The sequence below is a fragment of the Zeus faber genome, assembly GCF_960531495.2.
Source record: "Zeus faber genome assembly, chromosome: 15".
Classification (NCBI taxonomy): domain Eukaryota; kingdom Metazoa; phylum Chordata; class Actinopteri; order Zeiformes; family Zeidae; genus Zeus; species Zeus faber.
Genome location: NC_137194.1, coordinates 9,921,814 through 9,940,862, shown reverse-complemented (window position 1 = coordinate 9,940,862; position 19,049 = coordinate 9,921,814). Strand labels below are relative to the sequence as shown.

At 41.8% G+C, this 19,049-nt stretch overlaps 1 protein-coding gene across 1 annotated transcript in view; it reads left to right on the top strand.

The window, feature by feature from the left end:
• Positions 1-18,324, top strand: part of LOC307241004 (N-terminal EF-hand calcium-binding protein 1-like) — a 29,861-nt gene extending 11,537 nt beyond the window's left edge. The window contains exons 3-12 of the mRNA XM_080014952.1: positions 1,880-1,988; positions 2,913-2,938; positions 3,978-4,075; positions 10,445-10,703; positions 12,837-12,916; positions 14,598-14,651; positions 15,238-15,350; positions 15,585-15,662; positions 15,931-16,022; positions 16,997-18,324. Of these exons, the coding sequence (XP_079871078.1) occupies positions 1,880-1,988; positions 2,913-2,938; positions 3,978-4,075; positions 10,445-10,703; positions 12,837-12,916; positions 14,598-14,651; positions 15,238-15,350; positions 15,585-15,662; positions 15,931-16,022; positions 16,997-17,025 (938 nt within the window). The 3' untranslated portion in view covers positions 17,026-18,324. The remainder of the gene's footprint in view (positions 1-1,879; positions 1,989-2,912; positions 2,939-3,977; positions 4,076-10,444; positions 10,704-12,836; positions 12,917-14,597; positions 14,652-15,237; positions 15,351-15,584; positions 15,663-15,930; positions 16,023-16,996) is intronic.
• The last annotated feature ends 725 nt before the right edge of the window (positions 18,325-19,049 follow it).

Below are 19,049 nucleotides of genomic sequence, written 5' to 3'. Positions count from 1 at the left end.
TTACGACGGGAGAAATTTGAATATGTGGGACCTCAACAGATTTTCCTGGTCAAAAAACAGAAACGCTGGCGAGTCTGTATATATATATATTTATACAGACTTGCCATATATGCTGGAAATGGATTGTTCCATGTGCCCTTTTTTTTTTTTTTTTTTTTTTTACTTTGAGCACCTGCCCCCCTTAAGGGCTCTACACAGGTGTGGCATTTTCGCCTGCCACACGGCAACCGAGTGGCGTTTTCAGCACCCTCCGACACAGAGACGCAGGCGATGGGGTTGAAAAGTGCCCCGTTTTATTGTAGAGAGCGGGCAAGGTGGAACAAGCCCGGAGCAGATGGAAAACATGTCATGACAAGGGCTCCTCCCCTGTGTGTGGGTGTGTCGGGGGATGGGGGTTTTACCTGTTGCTCGTTGATTGCTCTCACCGGAAACAGGCGCACGGCCACCCTGATCCTGGGCCCAATAACCTAAATCCAAGACAGGTGTGGCTGCTCAAACCACACCACCCACCACAACAGGCACACAAATGATTTCATCTTATTAGTACTGTGTACGTCTTCCCCACAGTATAAACCTAAAAGTACCGTAAAGTACTTACGATGCCCCGTAGATACTTTCTGTGTACAAAGTGTATTGAACACAGAAAGGAAAAAAAAACAAAAAAACACACGTACAAAGCAGCATCAGAGTCTCTCTGCACTAACACCACAGGAGAGACATTAATAAAAAATCTGCTCATAAATCCATCCACAATGCGATCACAATGACGGGACGGGAGCCGGAGGGAAGAATTTATCCGAGGTGAGGGACGTGCTGAAATGTTGTGGTTACTGTACCTTCTGGGGAGAGAAACAAAGCTATAGTTAGGAGCCCAACCCATGACATTACACCTGGCTTGCATGATGTGCAATCTGCACCGTCCTGCCGCTGATTAGGTATTCAGGTGTACGTCGGGCGTGAAGCCAGAACAAAGAAGGTGGGATGGAGGAAAAAAAAAACCCGTTGTGTTTACCCCTCGAGGCTTTGTGCTCCTCCGGGACAACACTACAGCTGACAGCTGGGATAGAACATTCCGGCACCGAAGCCTGTGACCCTTATATCATCATCAAAACAACTTTGAATCGCCGTTCCTGAATTGCCCTGACGGGGATCAATAAAGTCTTTTATTACCGTTCCTCCTCGCTGGCCAAAACCTTCCGAAAACGTGTAGAATAGCTAATGAATTATGTTGGTACCTTTGGCGGTTGGAGATGTTGATCCAGGTGCTGAGAACAGAATGATAGTTCTTTCTAATTGTTCCTTAAGAGGAAGTTGTGTGCAATTACACAAGAAAAACGTTGGAGCCTCGTGAGGGAAATTCAGGTGTTACCGCAGCAGAAGTTGCCCCCCCCCAAAAAAGTCAAAAAATGAGATCAAATAAAAATGGATTAAAATGTGCACAATCAAAATGAAATAAAATAATGAAATAAAATGTATTTGCACGATAAAAATGAAAAAAAGACATATAAAAAGAAAAATGTAATAACATAAATTCATACGCAAAAAGTACATGTCAATGAATTTTCAGATCTATGTCACACATAAAGTCACAAAAATAAACAGAAGCAAAATTATGATGCGTTGAGCTGTGGGTTATTGTGCATTTATGTGAAACAAATAAATACAAATCTGAATACTTATAAAATGTATTTCTTATTTGGAACAACACCATCAAGCTCATCATTGTAATTAATTTGGCATAGCAGCTACGAGACGCTCCTGTTTTTGTTTTTTTACTTTTTTATATCATCATAACTATACCTGCCAAAGTCCTGAGACTGGGGGGAAAAAGTAATAAAGCTAAATAAAAAGCCCAAAAATATTTCTTCCCCTCTTCCAGATGACGGCAAGCTGTCTTTGGAGGAGTTCCAGTCCTACTTTGCCGATGGGATCCTGTCCGACGAGCAGATGCAGGAGCTCTATCACTCCATTGACAGGCAGACCACAGAGTAAGCTCATCCCACTTCTGGACCTCTTCCCTTCCTCAAATGACATCTCTAGTCTGCCCTGTGTGTGTGGGGGAGACATTTTGTGGATTTACTACACCCAGGGGTGGATCAATATTTCACAGCGGACTAAAGTATCTGGAGCAAAAGCCTTGAGGAACATTTATTGAGAAAAATGTGCTGCCAATGAAAGACATTTGTTTAATTTTAGTCAAAGAGATGCTCTAGTTTTATTTTTGGGAGGGGGAATTCTCCATTTTTCATTTCTCAAGGTCAATATCGATTTCATCCTTGCATGTGTGTCCCGAACCGAGATTTTGCGGAGGGGATCAACTAGCCTAGCTCCTGTCAAATTGGGAAAATGCACCTTCCAGCGTCTCATAAGCTGAGTTATTTAAGCCATGCGCCAAAATGAAAACATAAAAACGTGATCTTTGTTGCTGTTGCCAGGTACAAAATGCACTCAACAAAACTAACTCTGCTGACTGAACTGGCAACCAGCACGTTGAGAGCTTCACAGATGGCGTACTGCACCCGCATTATGCAGACACATTTCTTATGATCCCCATCCCTCCAAAAAATATCCAAACATCCCACAACAGACCAAACACAAAGAAAACACCCCCCCCCCTGCCCTTGGTCGCCGCAATAGTTGGCATGGCAACCAGCTGCCTGAGTAATCAGCTCAGTTGGAGTCCGTCCTTGATCAATGAGATTGCCTGATGTAAACAAGCCTCGGAGTGGATGACTAATGGTACGACAGCAGCACTTTAGTGAGACGCAGTCCGGCGGCAATCAGCGCCTCCTTGTCTCCACCAGAACGCCATCGGACGCGACGGCAAAAGGCCTCGCCCCCCCGACAGAAGCACTTCCTGACGCTTTCCACGCCGTTTCATTAACCTGTCTCCTTGTCTTCTTTCCTCTCAGCAACCTGGACACTGACAAACTTTCAGGTAATTCCGTCTGACTTTTGGATGCGGTTTTATTGACTCTGCGCTATCGGCGACACTTTGATTTCCCCCCCCCCCCCGCGCCGGGCGATGACAAAAGGTCAGAGAGGCCCCCGAGGCCCCTGATGTCGATTGCTGATTTCAGCTCTTTCTGGCTAACCGTCGTTGACTTCAGGCCCTTTTCAAACTCCCTGTTATGTCCGCGTATTGTTTCAAGTGTAAGAGATGAGGAAGCCTGCGCCATGAAAGGCACAGCTCTCAATCATCCCGTTGTTCCCGGGATTCTACCGTATTCAACCCTTCTTTCCCGCTGTCTTCCCGGTTGTTTATTTTCCCGAAAATACCCCATATTTTTCAACCTTTCAAAAAAACCCAAAATGATATAAAAAAGAAAAGGTGACGAGGTGGCAGCACTGCCTGTCTCCGCTCCACTCCGTTTCTCCCAACCAACACCAATAATAACAGTTTGTTTTTTATTGTAGATGTATTTATAACTGAACGACACCAACGAAAACACCGTGCGTAACGAAGATACTTTGTCAGTCCTCCCCCAATGTGGACGGGTGTAATGAAAGGCCAACGGTATAATGCAGCCTTTCATTCTGATTTCAGTTATTTGAAATCGGATGGCCTGATGTCAATATATATGCATGTATGATATGATATGCTTTATGGTGCGATATCTGATATGATGGGACCTGTGATATAATATATATTATATGATATTATGTTATATACAATATGATATATGATATAATATTATATGATATACATATATAATATAGAATATGTGAGATCAAATCTGAAAATATATGATGTGAATATTATTTTTTCAAAGTAAATAATATTGCATGTAGCACGTTTTACAGTCATTGCAATTTTTAGTTGAAATTGTAGTTTAAATGGTGCCATTTCTTAATCACACACACTGACACACGCACACACACACACACACACACACACACACACACACACACACACACACACTCCTGCAAAGTTGGTTGGAAGTCTTCAACGACCCTGTGAATCCTCCCCACCACAGAGTACTTCACCCCCCACCTGGGAGAGTACGTCAACGTCCTGTCTGCTCTGGATAAGCTGAACGTCGCCATCCTGAAAGCCATGGACAAGACTAAAGAGGTAGGAGGGCATCGCGCAGCAGCTGTCGGCTCGTTTTCGGGTGGGGAAGGGGTGGACGGTAACTTAACATTTCTTTGTAGGGTAGTGTACTGTACTTGGAAGAGATTGAGCTTGAGATTCCAAATCACTATCAATGAATGGTCGTCGGAAGTTACGATCGCCCTGCCATTTCTCCTGCTGTGACGTCTAAAAATGTTTGAGGGAGTTTTTTTTTTTTTGGTAATTAGTCATACTTGAACGTGACAAACAACGTGTTCAACGTGTCAGATTCTGTAACACGGAATGTCGTGCTGTGTACAATATTCATAATGGGTACAATTCCCTGTGATAATAATGAAAGAACAAACCAGCCTTAGCTCATATGCAGGGCTTTTTACGACTTTCCTTCAGCATCATCTCATGCTCCCAGAGGATCGCGGACTGGGCTCACTTTGCACCTCGCTTGTCAGCTAGAGAGGGAGAGAGAGAGAGAGAGAGAGAGAGAGAGAGAGAGATTTTTTTAGAGAGAGAGAGAGAGAGAGAGAGAGAGAGATCTGAGCTGAGCTGTGACAGTGATGGAGAGGAGGGCGAAACCTGCTCTGCATGAGTGGATCTGCCTCTCTCTCTCTCTCTCTCTCTCTTTCTTGTTCTTGTTCTCTTTCTCTCTCTCGTTCCACTCACTGACTCTCCGTCTTTTTTTGAACACGGCCGCCCAGAACCTGACAAAGAGCCTTTCACTCTCAAAGATGACCCTTTACACCTTGAAATGATCACTTTATTGTAACTGCTGTGGTGGGCTGTACGGGAACTATAGGGAGCAGTTAGAGCTATAAAACTAGGAAACTGCAGAGGGTCTAATTATCATATAGATGACTATGACTATGTGAACGGCATCCATTCGCCGTTTGCATACATTTCTATTCGACTAAATATTGTTTGATTGTCCGTCAGTTTCGATCCGGTGGGACTGCTACGAGGGCCGTGTCCAAAAATTCAGCATCACGATATATACATAATTACAGAATTCTTCAGGTCTACTTTTTGTTTTTAAGACCTCTGTCGGGTCTCAAATGTATTTTAGGACATGCAAACTTCTTGAGCTGTTCTGAATTTTGTGTTTGTTGTCGCCCAAAATATAAAATCAACACGATCCGTAAGCACGTCATGAGCTCTTAGACGTACCTGCCCCTCCGTGGTGAGTCATGCCTCCTAATATTCTCCTTAATATTTACAGTCTCTCTCTTGCACGTCTCTAATTGCCAGCTTGGTAACTAACGTTTAACCTTGGTCCACGATCACGCCTTTGCCTTAAAGGGGACCCGTCACGAAAAAACCTCACTCATTCGGTGCTCGTGCACACACATTACATTTGGTTCTCGGATGGTTCTCCCACACAGCACAGCTACGCAGCACAAACCATGGAATAAAACAACCCAGTCCGTTTTTTTTTTTGTGAGCTGTCTATATCCGAAAACATGTCATGAAACAACCCCGTTCAGATTTTCACCCCCTTCCTACATCAAGTGGGGGCTTCAGTAGAATCAGAAGCGCCACCCACGGCTGGAGAATAACGAGCGCCGCCGGGAACCGCTCTGTTCAGGGCTGGCGCTAAGAGAGTCACGGAGAGAGTGTCCCCATTATGCGCGGCGCTTGTTTCGTTCCGTAAGAAAACGGAGTCAAATGCAATAACCCGCATCTGAAATATAAACACACTTTCGGCGCACTGGGCGCCGTCGACAGGCCGCCGGCGCGCCGCGGGGACCATTGGCACCCTTGTGCGCCTCGTCGCTGGCACGCCGGGGGCACCGTGGGTGCCACACTGTGCATTTCTCCCGACAAAACCAATAAAAATATTGTTCTATTTATTTATTTATTTATAATATTATATTTTATTGTGGACGTATTTATGTGAGCCATTGCATTTTATATTCCGATGCTTACGTGAAACAAAAATCTCTGCCTACGATGTCCCGGTGCAGTGTCCCCCACATGCTTTGAGCATGGCAATGAAACTCGGAACAAACCTTTAAATGAGGCCTTGTAGATCTAATATGAGTGAAGTTTCAGCAACTGGATTGCTTATTCCTCGCTTGAAATTTGTTCAGATACAGATTTTAGTGGACTGATGCGATGAAATCAGTGAAAGTTTACTGACTAGTTGTAGTTCCAGTTTTCCTGGGCCTAATTCACTGTTTTTCAATCCATGTTGTCGTCCAATGTTCATGTTTTTGTGTAAATGTTTGTTTCTCTGTTTAATTGTCTCACCGTGGTGATTCTTCCCCTCTTGAAGTAGTGATCAGTTGTTTATAGACCCAAACATGGTAACTAGTTCTCTAAAGAGGGGGGTTGGTGGTGGCTCTGTAGAACCAAAAACTGTGCTCTTGTCATCCTACAGGTCGTCCACAGGACAGAGTTATTGCAGCAGTTCTTGATGATTTAAGAATTAATAAAGAGTTGCATTGCAGGTTGAGAAGTTGAACTCCACTTGCAGACTAACTCTGTCCTGAATGCAATGACACAAATAGTCTGTGTTGTATGCCCTGCATGCTGACAGCACAGGTTAAAAAATAAATAAATAAATAGAAAATAAATAAAAATAAAAAAAGTTTACTGACTAAATACAACGGAACCCTGAAGTATAGCTGAAACCCCAGTGGCTCACAGAACCCGGGGCCTCGGCAGGGCTCCCACAAAAACAAACCCGTCCTGCAACCGAATGGTGTAGAGGCACGTTAGAGTGGCTAGAATGCATAATCTCAGTGGTATTTTCATCTTCAAAAACATGTTTTTGGGATTTCAGAGAGCTATATTAACTTGGGAAGTGGAGTATAATGGGTCCGCTAAAATTAGTGTTATTGCGGGATGGTGTTATTTCTGCAGGTCCTTTTATAAAGTATTTAAAATGTCTTAATTTCAAATAGTGTTTTTTTTTTGTTTTTTTTTTACAAATATTAGCCTTTAAAGTTAAACAGTCTTAGATTTATAACATAGTTTGTCTTCTATTTTAATTTATGAGCTCTCAGTTTGGGTCAAGTTATAAAACCCTAAGCCCGCCCCTCGTACGAGAGATGATTTGACCGAAGGTCAGTGTTAAATTTTTTCAACAAAGCAAGTCTTAACATTGTCATAAAAAACATTCAATCCAACCGTCCGATACCTGCAGACACCCCGGAGAGCCTTACGAATCCCATGAGTCGTACGAGGGATTATTCGGGCTGTCTCTAACATGCACGGCTCATGCGGCGAGGGTCTCAACGTGATGAGATCGCCTCGAGCGAAACCGCAGAGATCAACATCTAAGAACTCCCAAGCTCCCAAGACATAATCAATACCGCGATCGATCCTGCCGAACAGCCTCCCTTTGGAGAGAGACCGGGAGTGGATGGAGTGGATTCAATTTTTGCTAATACATTTTGGTTTTTTTACCGTAAAGTTAAAATATACTCGACGGAAGATGGAGAAATACATTGCCCAAATTGGCTACATTGGCTCCACGAACCCTAATATTTCACACTGAAGTCAACGGCATCCACTAATTTTAACCGCCAACCCGGGCAAGGAAATGTCCCGGACAAAATGATGACGTCTAAAGCAGTGTTTTTCAACCCCGAGTGTCCATGTGTGGAAAAGTTTTCAATTTACCTTAAAATACATAAATAATAGAAATCTCTTTTCTTGTGTTGCAAGCTCAAAATTGCAAGGCTGCACTAATTCATCTAATTTGGCGGTTCCAGCCTCTAAAGCAGCTCCGTGTTCATCAGAACAAGATCCAGCCTCACACTGAAAGTCAAAGCTGTTGGTGGCTGCTCTCAGGTCCGACTGCTTTTCTGACATTCGCTCTCGACGAGTCACAATCCTCCGATTCTTGATTCCCTCGGCGTAACACACGGAGAACGAGGGAAGATCTCCGGGTGAACGATGAACGAGTACAATTATTTATTTTGGTGGAATTCAAAGTGTGAACCTGTGTGTAAGATACGAATTACACCCAAATGCCTATAATCTGTTTGCCTTGGTCTTTATACTCACTCGCTCTTTTGCCAGTGACTCCAGACTCCCGAGTCATTTGAGTCGAAGGATTTGTTCGTCGCGAACGAGTTGTTCGCGAGTCCTGCATCACTATTTGCAGACTATAATGCTGAGAACAGTCCTGCGGGTCAGTAAAGTTTTTAATGGTTGTCAGGATGGTGGTATGGTGTGCCGTGGCACCAAAAAGGTTTGGAAAAACCGATCTAAAGGACTGGTGCCCCATCCGTGTGTGTGCGCGAGTTCATCCGGTGTGTGCAAAGGAAGATAGAGAGAGTCACCCGTAGAGAGTGACATAAAGAGAGTCACCAGTGACTGTAGCGGAGGTTTATATGACAATAACCTGGGTTGACAAGAACAACCCCCCTCCCTCGCCCCTGCCCCGCCCGAAAACCCTGCAGCCCTTCCAACTGGCCTGACAGTAAATGTCCTCCACTCCCAGCTCTAGCATCGCCTTATCGCCCCCTCTCATCTCTTCCCCCTCTTGTTTGTTTCTCGGCTTGCCGTTCGCTCTCCGTGCCTTTTCTCTCTCTTTATCTCTCCTCGTTCCGTTTTTTTGTTCTGTCTGCCTACTTTTCTTTTCTCCTCTGTCCGTCTATTCTGTGCGCTTAAAAAAAAAAAAAAAAAGGGGGTAAAATTGGCCCAAAGTCATTGGATCTGCTTCAAACGTTCTTTGTATTTTTTTTTAACTAAAAATGTTCAGGTTTTCTCATCTTAAAATGTGCGTCTTGATTTCTCCATATCAAGTCGAGAGCACCCGAGAAATAATGATGTCGCAAATTTAAGCTTTTTTTTTTAATTTTTTTTTTAATTGAACCAATGACTTTGTTTTTCTGTCTGTTGGTGTATGCTTTTCTCAAACTCATGCATCTTTCATCTTGCTGTCATTCCGCCAGAACTTCCTATTCGTCTCGAAGGGCAGCGGCACCATCTGAGAGCTCATTTTCACTCAAAGGCTTCAAAGGAATTTTATCTTTTATCGCCCTTCAGTAGCGTCGTATCATAACGAAAATTAGGATATTGTCATGGAAAAAATTAATGATGATATGACTTAAGATTCAATGTATTTCACCGAAGAGTACTTATACTGATATACAGATTACAAATAACTCAGATTCAGAGATTCAGAACCGTGAAATAGGCCTATAGCGGTTAGAAATAAAACAGGACATGGTATCTTGTATATAAAAAGATACGAAGGAGGGGAATGCATTCCCACCGCCGCTGCAGCATCCTGAGATAAAACGGAGCACAGCTTCTCTCCGACTTAAAGAAAGAGGAAGGAGGCAGGAGAAAGCCCTCGGGTTCATTACTCATGGAGTGCGGCGGGCGCTGTGAGGGAAGGAGAACGCTTCGAGACACGAGGACCAAAGGATTCCAATAAACCAATTCCGTTGTTTATGGTTTTTCATGTCGCGCTGCCAATGCTCCGTCACGTTTCTTCCCGGGCTGTTATTTTCTCCGAGCCGTGGCATCTGGAGCCCTCGCTGAATCGGAGAAGGCAAAGTTGGATTCCTCTTGAAGAACACAAGAGAATACAAGGCAACCTGCTACAGTACTGTGGGCGCAGTGCAGCGGCGGTCCTGGCTCCTTTGGAGCCCTGGGCTAGATCTTGAAAAGCCCCCCCGGCTCCCCCTACTTGTTTTCAATCATGATGTATTAAGGCATACACACCTATGTGGAACAAATCATGTTTTATAGAGAAGTTTTAGCTACTTGCAAGCTAGGTTTATCCAGCCAACATATAGTGATCACAGGGTGCCCACAGGTCCTTAAAAAGTCTGCTGAACCTCCGGAGAACAATTTATTTACAGTTCAAAATCGTGACCAGGCTCCCTCATAGAAATGCTCATGAAGACATACCTCTATCTTTTGAGGTCACCTTTCCTCTCATTCTTTTCTTGTTTTCTTTCCCTCAAAATTACGAGAATGGTCGCCTTTGACCTCTTAGGAATGCAGCCAGATTTTCCTCCTTGACTTCTTGTTTTTTTATCGCCGTCGTGCATGACCAAGTTATTCCCGGCCCCCCCTGTCGCTGTGGGCAACAGTTACCGCCTCTGACTTTGAGCACCACCGCGTCAGTGATTAATTGAATGTGCACATTAAACATTAAAACTCGTCTCTAAATCGACATCCTCTTGTCCCAGTTCCCGACCATGCAATCACACAGCTCTTGCCTCGGTATGCTTCATATTTATTTGCATATTTATTCATGTTAACCGCGTCCTGTGTTACCGGCATGTCGTTTTTGAGAGTAGATGACAAAACAAAGATTAGGCGTGACATCATGTGAGCAATAACGCACATCTCCACATCCTCGCACCTCGCTTCCCTGATCGCTTTCTCCCGTCTTGTGCCGACCAGGAATACCAGGGTTCCTCGGTGCTGGGCCAGTTTGTGACGCGCTTCCTCCTGAGGGAGACGTCCACGCAGCTGCAGTCCCTCCAGTCTTCACTGGACTGCGCCATGGAGGCCGTGGACGAGCAGAGCTGCACGGGCCGAAGGATGCTGAAGAAGCCCGAGGATCTCCCCATCCAGAGGGCGGCCAAGCGCCCCGGCCGCCGCATCCAGAAGAACATGTGTCTGTCCCCGACGGACCCCTACTCCGGCATGCTCACCACAGGTACGCGCCAGAGCGGGGATGCTCCGAGGGGTCCCAGGGCGTCCCTAGAAAAATGATTAATAGCAACCGGGTGAAGTTGTCCGCCTGTATTGTCGGGTCCCTATTTATTTATGTTTCTTTTCTTTTTTTTTCTTTTACTCCTAGTCCTGAGTAATTATTTCCATAATTCATAGCTTCTACCCCAAAGAGTCTTTTTATTTGTGGTGGTGTTGAGGGATTCCAAATAGTGTTGGGCGATGTAGACAAAATCAAATGTCACAATATTTTTTGATGAGTACCTCAATATTGGTAATTTGATGATATTTCACAGATGGCTGTTGGTGCTTTTTTAAGACTTTTACACACAAGAAACAATCATTAGTAACGTGAATATTATGCCCAAGCAGGTAGAGGCATTAGTTGGAACAGCTAGAATGGTCTGCGAAGTAAAAAGAAATTGCATTACTTACCATAACTTAACGTACCGATAACATTTGTTAATTCACATCACAAATTTTCTGAATTGATGTCAAATACTCCTCACGTTACATCATGTGCTGCATCAAGACCTCATGAACACCATCCAACGCCATGAGTTCCCCCACACAGCTCCCACGGTGTGCCTGTATCTGAACAACAACAACCTCAAGTAACCAGTAACAAATACATTAAATCTGCCTACGTTCCACTTGGGAGTTTGATATGTAACAGATATAAATCCTTCCCACTCCCTCCCACTCCCATGGCTCGCTCTTCCCATCCCTTCCAAATCCATACGATGCAAGGTCGGAGGTAACGCAGCAGCTCTCCAGCTCGACCTCGGAGTAGGTGGAAGTAGGTGGAGTAGGTCCACCTCTCGAACTCACTCATTATCTTTGAGCCTATTCCAACTGGCGACCTGCAAAAAGTAAGACACAAAAAGTAGACACCATTGGATCCAAATGAGGCAGGTTGAAGCAGATAATATTCTTGTAGTGACATTTAATTTCCACATTTTGCCAGGAGCTGTTTTGAGCCAGTCACGGTCCATTTCATTTCACAGCGGCTCCGTTATGTTGATAGCACATCATGTTATGTCACATATTTTACAAATATTCAAACACCGTATGAATTCACCCATCCTCCCGACGTCTTGTAAAGGCAAATTAGAGTGTTTCCATATTTGCCATTATTGTGTCAAAAATTACTAATTCACAAGATTTGCAATGTCATTTATATTGGGAGAAAATGTCCACTAAAACATAATGTAGTAGATGCGTATCTAGTTTAGTATTTTTATTATTATTACTGTACAGGGATGAGACAGACGCTTCCTTTTTACCGTTCTTATTTTATTGACTTGGATTTTATGAACTGAGCTCTCTGAGCAAATTTAGTAGTGGCAATCAAAAAAAAAGAATGTCGTTTTTAAACATAAGAAGTTTCACAGTGCCACATCAAGTCTGACCAACTATGAATGGAATTCTGTATCACAATTCACAAAAAAAAAAAATAATAATAATAATATATACAGTACAGTGTATATATATATATATATATGCACATCGTGCATAAAATCCTAAGATATTTGAATGCAGGCAATAAAATCCATCCAAAAATGTCAAATATGTAATATATTAATATATATTTGCAATATTATTGAAATAGTTTTGATATACATTCTTGCATGCTTTATTATTATTATTAATATTATTAATATTGTTAATATTATTAATATTATTTATTTATTTATTTATTTATTTATTTATTGATCTATTATTATTATTATTATTATTGCTTCATTACTTATTTTATTTCTTACATTTGGATTTGCCTATATACATATGTATGTATGTATGTATGTGTGTGTATATATATATATATATATATATATATATATATATATATATATATATATATATATATATATATATATATATATATATATATATATATATATATATACATATATAGTGAATTTAATGTACCCCCTCATTCTTTTACTCTGTACTTTATGCTTCCCCACTGAACGGCTGCAATGCCTGAATTTCCCCTATGGGGGATTGATAAAGTACTATCTTATCTTATCTTAGCTTGATGGGGATACAGAATTCCTCCCATAACCGACCGCCTGTCCTTGTGTTGTTCTGTCCGATCGTTTACTTTCTGTGTCAGGGGTCAGCGTGGAGCCCGACAACCACTGGAGCTCCCAGATCAACCGTCTGCAGCAGCTCATCGACAAACTGGAGTGTGAGGTTGGTATCAAGTCATTCACGGATGTTCTTGCGTGGTGTAATTACAGTTATTCCCGGTATAAGGAATACCTTATATAATTGATTCATCCTCAGCGATTATCATCCTCATTGACACAATTCAATTATTTTAGCTAAATAAATATCATTTTGTAAATTCGGTAAATTCTCCAGTCATATGTTTCCATCCAAATTTCAGGGGAATTTCAAACTATTGTAAGGAATTTTGCAACAAATACAATGCAAAGTTGGTGCATTACATCAGTTTCAGTTCAAGTAAATGAACTCTCTATGGCTCTTCTATTATAGGCTTATACCATAATCGAGGCATAAAATAATAACCATAAAATCGTAAAACTGTTGATTGCACTGCAATTTTTTGCATGACTATTAATCATCGGCTAAAATTTCATGATCATGACAGCCCTATAATAAGGTAAAAGAATAAACAATGCATTGCTTTGTTAAATCTAGTCATGTGAATGTGCTAAAGGGGCTGAGAACGGCTAGAAACCTCATTATCGTCATATTCAGCTCCGTGAGCCACACTGGACCACGGTCTTACAGGAATGCTACTGTACAGTGTGTGCTCACCAACCAGCTGCTTGGATCACTCACATTCACATGCACTCTTCTGTCTGTTGCTATGGCCTTGACTCCTTGCCAAAACTTTGCTAATAAGTGAGAAGAGCTCGACACACATCGATTGTCTCCTTTAGAAAGGTCCGTTGTTATTGTCAGAAGTGCCATACAAACAGAGGGAAGTTTACTTTTTCAGACATATAAATATATGATTTGTAGTGCGCGGAGCGGAGTACAAGTCATTGAGGTCCTGCTGTGTTCCACTCAAACCAAGTCCTGAGCTGCGGGGATACTGTATACCAGCGATCCTCAATCTTCAATGTGGGGTCTGGGGACAGCTAGGGGTCCTCCAAGAGGTTCCGGTGGGCCCCAGGCAAAATAATTTATAGTCAATCACAATTATTTCTTTTTTTTTTTAAGATGTTTATCCCGTTAGAGAATGAACAGCAATGACTGTTGGGATCATCGTTTCACTGTTATCCCTCCAAGCATAGCACAGGCAGGTATGGAGGTGTGGAATAAATCATATCCAGCAATGAAAATCATCTTTTCAGATCGGGGTCCCAGAGACAAAATCTTATCAAATCAGGTCCGCGGCCTCATGCCTATCAAGGCGTCCTTGATATGAGAAAGGTTGAGATTCCCTGCTTTGCAGGACGCCCCCAATATCATGGTGACAGTATCTCAGTTATCCTCAGATAATTACAAATTAATTCCATGTTTTCTCTTCTCCCTGATTCATATAACCATACAACCCTACAGCGATGCAACAACAGGCAAAAAAAAAAGAAAACAGCCAGCGCGTAGCGCAGAGCACGTTCTATTTTGGTTTCATCCATTGTTGCAACTGAAACGGGCGTACATGTGAAATTTCATCCGCTTAATCCTCTGAGGATGTCGGAGGCAGACCGAGCCGGTCTCAGGATAACAAGACCAACGTCCCATCCTCCAAACAATCGCAACGGAGACCGAGCGTCGCTGGCGAGGCTCTGTCAGCCCATGACCGGAGGCTGCGTTTTGCTGGATATCGTTCCCTTTCTGTTGTGCACTGGTGCCTTGCTCCGCTCATTGCCGACTGAAATATTTATGCCTCCATTTGCAGAGTCCGCATCTCGAGCCTCTCAAGGAGGACACATTAGCCGGCACATATAAATCGGTGAGTCCAGCTGGTCAAAAATGCTCCCTGGGGTAACGGTAGAGCTCTTCCTATTGGTTTAAAGTCTATGTTTGGCATGTCAATGCCTTACGACTACTCGCGTTTATATTGAATATTGAATAGTTACATTTTTGTGTATTTATCTTTTATCTGTAATCTGTGATAATAATAGTAATATATTTATTGTAACGGTAATATTAATAATAACAATAATAAAAATAGGCATAATAATAACTCCACAATTCCTGGTGAATCCATAAGAGTGTGCTCGTCCTTTGCCGCACTCTAATCTTTCCCATGGGGGAAAAAATGGAACAAAAAAGTAGAATATTTAGTCCATTTTTGTCTGAAACCTGTGATGCATTACTCCTCCCAGTGGGAGGAGTAGCACAGTGAAATTTTCAGCAATAATTAGATAATCCAATAATGGCAAGTGTGCGGCGCTGGCAGCACCCCTAATAACAATAATACTGAAACGGAAGTGTAGTTGTCGTAGTAGAGTGTCAATATATGAACCAATATCCATGTATAGAACATGGAGAGTAAAATGTTCTGCTTTCAATCACGTTGTTTCCCTCCTCGGTAGAACATTCTCCTGGTCCAGAGGCAGATGTCGGTGAAGGAGCGCGACGTGGAGGAGTTCCAACAAACTCTGAGGATCTACACAGACGCCACCAGCAGCCAGCTCAACAACCTGCAGTACGATCCTCTGTCTGTCTGTCTGTCTGTCTGTCTGTCTGTCTGTCTGTCTGTCTGTCTGTCTGTCTGTCTGTCTGTCTGTCTGTCTGTCTGTCTGTCTGTCTGTCTGTCTGTCTATTGACGGAAGCGCTTCTAAATCACCATCCATTTCCCCTTGATACTAGATTCCCCAAGATTATTTGTCCTTCTCTCTCTCTCTCTCTCTCTCTCTCCTCTCTCTCCTCTCTCTCTCAGCATGTCGGTACAGAACCTTCCAGACAGATCCTGCTTTATCATGTACGAGTTCTGGCAAGACCGTCTGTCCTGGATGAGGTGACGATCTTTATCCATCGATTTAATGTTGACTTCTCAGATCGATATATCGATTGTGCAAAATTCTCCGATTGTTGTGATGTTTTTTTCCCCGTATTGCCCTCGACGGAAAACACGAGGATGACCTCAAAGCATCCCCTCTAAAAACCTCTTTGAGTCTTTTCTCCGTCGCAGCGCTGCGCTCGGCTCCTGCCTCCTTTCTCTCTCAGGTGTTTTTGACCCGCGGGCGGCTCGGCCTCTCATTTGTTCTGTTGCTCTTTCCAATCAGCTACCTCCAGTCGTCCATTAGTAAGACCTTCCAGCGCTGCATTATTGACTCCCTGGAAGAGCCGGAGATGGTGTCCACCATGCTCCTCCCAGGTGAAACCATGAATATGTCTCTATATCAAGAATTTTTCTCTCAGACCTGCTTTTATGTTTTGAATGGCGCAGATCTTTGTCGGGATCTTTATCTAGTTTTAAATTGCGCTGTTATTTATATTTTTGAAGAGAGCTTTCAGAATCAAATAATTATGTCAACGCGTGGGTACCCTGTGATCTTCAGTCAGTTCAACTTGTTGTTTTTCTTAATAACCCGTTCATTGCATTATGGTTGTAAGTTGCATGACTACATGGATTAACAAACTGGGGTCCGCGGCCCCCTATGGGTCCATGAGAGAATTGCATGGGATCTGCAGTGAAATGATTAAATGTCGTCGTTTTTTTATTTTGTTTATTTGTTTGTTATCCAATTTTGTATATTTATTTTCAAAATATACAAATTCACCCTCACTAATGGAGATGTTGTTTTTGTTGTTGTAAAATTTGGGCAGCAAGGCCTAAGATAAACTGTATGTTATATTTTGTAGTCAGCTAAATTATATACACACACATATATATATATATATATAGACACACACACACACACACACACACACACACACACACACACACACACACACACACACACACACACACACATATACATATATATATATATATATACATACATACATACATACATACATACATACATACATAGTGGTTACTAAATTTCAATAGGTTATACTGGAAATGGCATTTTAAAATCTTGTTCCATGTGCCCTTTTTCTTTTTACCTCAAGCACCTGCCCCTCTTAAGGTCTGCATGGCCTGTTTGGGCATTCATATCTAAGGGTGTTATTGACTAGTGAGATAGTTGGTTGTGTTTTGTGCGTTTTAAAGAAAAGGCAGATTTTTTTTTTCTTTGCTTTCCAGGGTGAAATTGAAAGCAAAGTTTACTTACATTTGTGCCCAAAGTCAATATTTTCTTGGCACGAAGCCTAACACTTAATTATCTGCTCATTTTATTGCAGCTTCTTGGTGGATTATGAACAACAACTGACAGGGTCAAACCCCCTGCTTTTGAACACGATAAAACGAGGAAGGAGAAGAGATTGTACCGTCGCTTTTATTCATATGTTTGTTTAGTTTTTTAACCTTTTCCCCATGAATTCACCGTGATTATTTCTGCAATGCTGTTAAAACAAAAACAAGAAAAAAAACCAAGATTGAACACCTCTCACTGACTCTCAAAGTAATAACGTTATAGAAAAGTTGAAGAAATACAAAAAATAATAATAATAATAATGATAATAATACATCAGGAAATGCAATAATCGTTCTGTCTTGTTCTGTTATTGCCAGTGTTTGCATATTTCTTACAGATGATTTAAGACTTTTGATGTGTAAATAGAAACGGAAAGAGAAAAAAGTGCATGTTTTTATTACTATTATTATAATTATTATTATTATTATTATTATTTTTATTATCATCATTTTCTTATAATTTCCCAGTGGTAGCGCTAGACTTAGCGGCGGGATGTAGAGATATGACGAGTATCAGTCAATTCATCGATCGCGATCCAGTTTTGGGATGAAGCCGCCCCCCCCCCCCCCGCCCCCCAATCCCCCTCTCTGTGGTGTTGTGCGACGTTGTCTCCCTAAAATCTACGCTTGCCAAAAGACCTCCATGACAGATTATCTGGAAATTACTGTAGATGGAATGTAGTTCAAACGCAGTCATGGCCACACAACCCCAACTCCACGCGTCACCCCTCCATCACTCCCGCACTTTAGGTTTCTGCGTGTAAACCATGGACCTAATAGCTGAATTCAAGAGTCATGATAGACTAAGTTTTGTTTTGATGATGTAGGACAGAGTTATATTGAATGTTCAGCCGTATGCAGCTGGGCCTGAGTTTGCCGATTTGGCGGGTAACAAAATAATCATAATCGTACGGACTGAGCGGTGATGTTGATGAAGTAAATGTTTTACCCACATTGATGATTATTCATTAGACTTGATCCGTGCCATGGCAGCACAAATGCAATATGTTATTTTGTGTTTTTTATATTGTGTACAGAAATACAAGGGAAGAGATGTTAAGAGTTACAGAATAAAGACTATTAAAACCATATATGCAGTATGGAGGGATGATGGAAACGTGTAAAGGTGAAAGCATTGTTGAATCCTTAATGTGATTGTTGTTGTTGAGGTGTGTGTGAAAGAACGACCGTGTCCATCCCTCGCTCGTTTGTGGGTGTTTTAATCGTTCACTTTACGTTAAGTATTGCAGGTGTAATGTGAATGCTCCTAATTTTTTATTCTTTTGGCATGGAATAAAGTTGAAAACGCAACGGCTCCCGAGTCCAAGTCACGATTTTGTTGTGAAGAGTCCCAAGATAACACACGATAAAGATAACGCACGTGGGGGCGGGGAGGTTAAGTGAAACGTGGGAAAAATTAATTAACGGGCTCTTGCAAAATAAACTGAAATGTCAATTAGTTAACTTCTTAATTCGATTATTTTCTTAATAATGAATTAAGGTTAATGGAAAAACGCTAAACATCCCCACGGGAAGAACTTATCGGGGCTTAATCCCAACACATCACACTAATCACACTATTTGAAAACAACTTGGACGTGTTTGTGTTTGAACTCATATAATACCTCCCTGTATATACACCCCGCCTTGTAAAACTAACTATAAGCCAGGAACTAATAGTGAGTCCAAATCAACTCTTCTTAAATGGTATTAAACATCAAAAGTGTGGAATCAGAGGACTCCAAAAAAAGGATAAAAAATAAAATAACTGAATGAAATGAAACTGGATGAAACATAAGAAATATTTGAAAACAGACGGAAAGTAAAATACTACTGTATTTTTCAGCATATTTCATATTTCTCTCCGTCTGAACAAGACACCCTGAGATGCTCAGTATATATATATATATATATATATATATATATATATATATATATATATATATATATATATATATATAAAAAACAGCTCTGCATACGATAAGCAGCAGCTGCCTTTGAAAGAAAAATGTGTGAAGAACTTGGGAGAAGTTTCATAAA